This window comes from Carassius auratus, chromosome 43 (genome assembly GCF_003368295.1).
Source record: "Carassius auratus strain Wakin chromosome 43, ASM336829v1, whole genome shotgun sequence".
Lineage (NCBI taxonomy): Eukaryota > Metazoa > Chordata > Actinopteri > Cypriniformes > Cyprinidae > Carassius > Carassius auratus.
In genome coordinates, this window is record NC_039285.1 from 18,718,005 (window position 1) to 18,724,161 (window position 6,157).

At 35.7% G+C, this 6,157-nt stretch overlaps 1 protein-coding gene across 1 annotated transcript; it reads left to right on the forward strand.

The window, feature by feature from the left end:
- The first annotated feature begins 2,341 nt into the window (after window positions 1–2,341).
- On the forward strand, window positions 2,342–4,696 carry LOC113061315 (extracellular calcium-sensing receptor-like). The gene is made up of 5 exons (XM_026230335.1): window positions 2,342–2,385; window positions 2,502–2,793; window positions 3,108–3,896; window positions 3,986–4,213; window positions 4,386–4,696. Exons 1-5 carry the CDS (start codon window positions 2,342–2,344, stop codon window positions 4,527–4,529), a joined length of 1,497 nt encoding a protein of 498 aa, XP_026086120.1. The 3' UTR covers window positions 4,530–4,696.
- Window positions 4,697–6,157: the final 1,461 nt, after the last annotated feature.

A 6,157-nucleotide genomic window follows, 5' to 3' on the forward strand; every position in this document is an offset into this window, starting at 1 on the left:
GTTGTTAAATGGATATGTCAAAGAAGAAAGGAAAGACCGTAATTCAACATAAGCCTATTGCATCCATAAAATTCCTATTCTAAATAAAAAAAATAAAAAAAACATACCATAACATTGTTTCCCACCAGATAAATTTGGTACTTTCTCCCATCATGTCAACACTGCTTTCTAGTGCTCTTTTAGTGATCATTGTGTTAAGGGCAGGCAAGTGGATGATGTCCATGGAAGGAACTATTGTAATGGGGCCCCTACAACAACTTTCTGAATGGAGTGGATGTGACCTTCGCTGCTTACTATGTGTTTAACTTACAGTATCCTAAAGAGGCCTCAAGCACACTTGAGTTTGTTCAAATGTATTTTTAAACTGTTTACACACTAATAAAGAAAATAGATCCATCATTCAAATTTGGCAAATAAACCCTATAATTGGATAGCAGTTTCCATCTGCTCTGTTATGCAGTATGTTAAGGCACAGTATGTTAAGGGGCTTAAATATTTTCATCACACACTTTAGGTATTCGGCCAATCACAATGCACTGGATAGCTGGCCAATCAGAATGATAAGCTATGTAAAAACAGTCAGGTTTCAGAAGACAGGGCATAGAGGAGAAACAATATTGGTAATAGTGTTTTTGTTTTTTTTTAACCATGAAAACATTACACCAAAAACACACAAAAAATATTTTTAGCTGCATCATATGACCCCTGCCTGTTAACTGTCGGATCAACTTTTTGAGCATAGACGTAAAAATGACATTTCCAACTTAAACTGTTTTAAATTTTAAAAACAAAACAAAAGACATGCTATGAGAACCCTGGACCTTTTTTTTTTCTCAAAAAATACAATGGATGTTATCTTTTGAACACTCTCCATGATAATGAATAGAGAGTTTTACAGATTTTTCATGATTTTATCTATGCATCACTATTTCAAAGTAAAGGTCAGAACGCACTGACTCTGAGTAGTCTTCTTGCATATTAATAAATTACAGTTGCTCTGTAAAATATATAAAAAAAAAAAATAAGTCACCACATATCAAAACTACAGTCTTTAAGCTTTCCAATGATATATAGTTTGTCAAGATTAATTTAGGTTCAGACTAAGATATTACTGTTTAAAACATGTAATGGCAAGTGGCCCACCGGTGGGACAGTAGTATTTTGCAGACACTTTTATCCAAAGCGACATACAATTTACAGTACATACAGTGACATTACATATTTCAGGAAAACAATGTAAAAGCCAATGTAAATCTAAGTGTTAAGTTGTTAAATGTGTTAGTGTTAAATAAATACATCAATGTCCTTTTTTTTTTTCAATGAGCAAGTAGGAATATTTTGTTGAATTTTATAATTATTATTTTTATTTTTTTATCATCATTAACAGATATGTAAACTTTTTTCACTCTCTCTATTTTCAGAACTTTTTGTGGAATCAACTTCCAGATGGGCAGGAAAGCAGAGAAGAGACAAGGGCTCTACACACTTGATGGGCTAGTATTGATGCTCCCCCACACCCCACAGCTTCCCCAGTTCAAGACTGGCTGGACACCTTTGTTGTTTATCACCATGTTCTCCCTGATGATAGACTGTCTGGACATCTGGAAGTGAGCTAGATTCTTCAGTGAAACTGTAATTACTTACAATAAATTACATCATTTTACTGTAATAATGCTACTATAATCACAGTAACACTGTTGTATTAATACAGTACTATATTGTAATAATAAATAAATAAATAAATAAATAAAAAACCTGTATATTCCTTGTACTCTACTAGCTGTAATTGCAGTGAATTTACAGCATATATATATATATATATATATATATATATATATATATATATATATATATATATATATATAAAAATTTGTGGCAAATTTTTTTTCACTTAAACCTGGCCAAGTTTTGCTTAAGTGTTACATGACATTATTAAGATGTATAGATGTTCTAAACTAAAGCGAATTAACTGTGATAATGTGTGAAATGTTGAAGGTGTCTGATTAAATTTTGTTTGACTGAACATTAACGCTCATGATCGTTAAGGATTGGGTACGCCAACCCCAAAGGACAAAAAAAAAATAATAATAATAATAATTAAACAATAAAAGGCAGGACTGTCCTTGTTCTGCCTCAGAGGTTCCTGTCCTGTGTATTTATTAACATGGCAAAAAGGACTATACCACTGGTGCTACTGTTACTGGTGGTGTATGGGGTCTGTGTGCCAGCTTCAGCACAAGTCTGCAGACTGCTTGGTCTGCCTGCCCTTCCACTACTTTCTGCGCATAAAGACATTAATATCGGGGCAATTTTCTCATTCCATAGAAGTGCTCTGCTAAAGATGCATCCATTCACTTCCAAACCAGAGCCAACAACATGCATCAGGTCTGTATTAAAGTAACTATTTTAGAGAAAACATGAGGATAAATAAACAGTTGAACATGATTCTGAGAATCCTTTGCAGAATGTAAATACACAACTAATTTTTTTTATTTTCACAGCTTCAACTTGCGTGAGTTCAAATTTGCTCAGACACTGATTTTTGCAATTGAGGAGATTAATAATAGCACACAACTGTTGCCTGGTGTTTCTTTGGGCTATAAGATATATGATTCCTGTAGCTCTGTAGCTCTGACTGTACTCTCAGGCATGGCTTTGATGAATGGTTATGAAGAGACTTTAAGTGATACATCCTGCTCTAGACCACCAGCTGTTCATGCCATTGTTGGAGAATCAAACTCCTCTCCCACCATTGGTTTGGCATCTTTAGTTGGTCCATTCAGCTTACCTGTTGTGAGAAATCTTACTTATCTGCTGCTTGTTATCATTTTTAATAAGTGTATGATAAACAACTGCAAGGCATATTTAAACTAATTTAAAGCAATTGTTGTAAATTTAGAAACCAATGTCTTAAATATGTTTAGATTGTAGTAGTATGTTTATAAGAGTTATGCTATTTGTGTAGTAATTATGTATTGTTTTTGTTCCCCTCTTATACATTTTTGCGAAAGAAAAAAAAAGAGCATATAATGTATAGTGGATTAATGAGTAAAAAAAAAAAAAAGATTAAATAACTGTTAATATACTCTGCATTTTTCTTCTTGCAGATTAGTCATTTTGCCACATGTGCATGCCTGAGTAACAGAAAAATGTATCCATCCTTCTTCAGAACAATACCCAGTGATTATTATCAAAGCAGAGCACTAGCCAAACTTGTCAAGCACTTTGGCTGGACCTGGGTTGGGACAGTAAGGAGTCGCAGTGACTATGGTAGTAATGGCATTGCAGCATTTGAGGAGTCTGCAAAAGAAGAAGGGATTTGTATTGAATACTCAGAGGCCATATTTAAAACTGATCCACAAGACCAGTTCCTGAAGACGGTGGAAGTGATAAAAAAGGGCACCGCCAGGGTGGTACTGGCTTTTATTGCATTAGGAGATTTTGTTCCCCTCCTGAAAGTAATTTCACAGCACAACATCACAGGAATACAATGGGTTGGTAGTGAGTCCTGGATCACTTCCCGAACTCTTGCAGAAACAAAGGAATACAGTTTTCTTTCTGGAGCTGTGGGTTTTGCTATAGCAAATGCCAAACTTATGGGCCTGCGGGAGTTCCTAGTGAATGTGCACCCTGATCAAGAACCAAACAATGAACTGTTAAAAGAATTCTGGGAAACAACTTTTCAGTGCTCTTTAAGTAACAGTGGTAGTGGTGGCTGTACTGGTTCAGAGAGAATTGCAGAGCTGCAAAATGAATATACTGATGTGTCAGAGCTACGAATAGCAAATAAAGTGTACACTGCAGTGTATGCTATTGCACAAACACTACATAATATATTAAAAGACATTAAATCCTCCACCAAAAGCAGCAAAGGAGAACGACCAACACCACAAAAGGTATTTAGAGCTCATAAAATAACAATAGAAAAAAAATAATAATAATAATGAAACTACTTACAATAGAAATAAAGGATCTATGTTCTCAGGTGTTAGAGTATATCGGAGGTGTGAAGTTCACAGTCAAAACAGGTGAAGAAATTTTCTTTGATGCAAGTGGTAATCCAGTGGCAAGATATGACCTTGTTAACTGGCAGCCTGTTCAGGATGGAAGTCTGCAGTTTAAGAATGTGGGCTTCTATGACAGCTCACTGCCTTCAGAGCAACATCTTCAAGTCAATCAGGAACACATTCTATGGACAGGGGACAGTGGACAGGTACATTGTTGAGGGCACATGAAAAATAAAAAATATTTATTAAAATCAAATATATGTTAAAATCATGAAAAGGACAGCACTAAAGAACAAGTGGGAATATTATTGAAATTGCAGGGGGAAATTATGTCATGGTGACAACATGATATTTATTAGCCAACTTATTTTCTTATAGTTGCCTGTGTCCGTGTGCAGTGAGACCTGCCCCCCTGGAACTAGGAAGGCTGTGCAAAAAGGACGACCTGTCTGCTGCTATGACTGTATTCCATGTGGAGAAGGAGAAATCAGTAATGGCACGGGTAAAATACATGCTGTATAATTCTCATTGATCAAGTGACTTCATCATACACTTTCCATTCAGTAAACTTTTCTTGAAATTCTTTCACAGATTCTAATGACTGCTTTCCTTGTGATTTGGAGTACTGGTCAAATGAAAGTAATGACAGATGTGTATTAAAAGTGATTGAATTCCTTTCCTATACAGAAATCATGGGGATGGTGCTTTGTATTTTCTCCTTCATTGGAGTGTTGTTAACAACAATTGTATCTTTTCTGTTTTATCTTCACAAAGAAACACCTATTGTCAGAGCCAACAACTCAGAGCTGAGCTTCCTGTTGCTCTTTTCATTGACTTTGTGTTTTCTCTGTTCACTTACTTTCATTGGTCGGCCCACTGAGTGGTCCTGTATGTTGCGTCACACAGCATTTGGAATTACTTTTGTCCTCTGTATCTCCTGCATTCTAGGGAAAACTATAGTAGTTTTAATGGCCTTCAAGGCTACACTTCCAGGAAGTAATGTTATGAAATGGTTTGGGCCTCTTCAACAGCAACTCAGTGTTGTTTCCTTAACATTAATACAGATGATAATATGTGTGCTTTGGTTAACAATATCCCCTCCTTTTCCTTATATGAATTTGAGCTATTACAGAGAAAAGATCATCCTAGAATGTAACGTAGGTTCAGATCTTGCTTTCTGGGCTGTTCTGGGTTATACTGGCTTGCTATCAATTTTGTGCTTTGTTTTAGCTTTTCTTGCTCGTAAGCTCCCTGATAACTTCAATGAAGCCAAGTTCATCACATTCAGTATGCTCATATTCTGTGCTGTCTGGCTTACATTTATACCAGCTTATGTCAGTTCTCCTGGAAAATTTACTGTAGCTGTGGAGATATTTGCTATTTTAGCTTCGAGTTTTAGTTTACTATTTTGCATATTTGCTCCAAAATGTTACATAATTTTACTAAAACCTGAGAAGAACACAAAGAAACAAATGATGGGGAAAACACATTAAACACACAAATATACATGCAATTGTACAACATAGCTGTATAAAGCAACATTAAAGCAATTCATTGGGGGGGGGAGGGGTACTAAGGATAGCTTTCATAGTAACTGGAGAAGGTTCATTATAACTGCCTGGACTGACAGCAAACATACACTTCTCTGTTGAACTGGTGGATTTCAATGTCATATCATGTGAAATAATAGTTACACAATAGCATCACTGCTTTCACTGTTGTCTGATCCATTAGTTCTGCTCTCCACAGGCTGTGGCAGGCTCTGCAGTGTAGGCTGGGTCAGCACTAGGCACAGTGGACTCTCAGTGACCATCTCCATCACAGCCATGCTCTGGACCTGCATTATGTACTTCTTAATAAAAAATGACATTGACTTTTTGCAGTTAACAAAAAATGGGAATTTACATTAATTGCTTGTATTTCTAACAGCTATATAAATCATATAGCCCTTTGTTTGTTTTATGATTGAAATGTATGTGCACGATGTGGTACACCTTTTGACACAAGTTCAGGATGGATGTTATATAACAATAATAATAATAATAATAATAATAATAATAGCTGCTAACAGCTGATCAAAAGTAATAACTGATCCCAGAACAAGGGAAATTGTGTACAAAACAACGGATCCCTACTTTTCTTTGGGATTT

Coding starts and splice junctions, on each gene's coding strand:
- LOC113061315 (XM_026230335.1), top strand. CDS start 2,342: ATGCATCCATTCACTTCCAAACCAGAGCCAACAACATGCATCAG. Junction 2,386..2,501: donor GAGCCAACAACATGCATCAG/GTCTGTATTAAA, acceptor TTATTTTCACAG/CTTCAACTTGCGTGAGTTCA. Junction 2,794..3,107: donor GTCCATTCAGCTTACCTGTT/GTGAGAAATCTT, acceptor TTCTTCTTGCAG/ATTAGTCATTTTGCCACATG.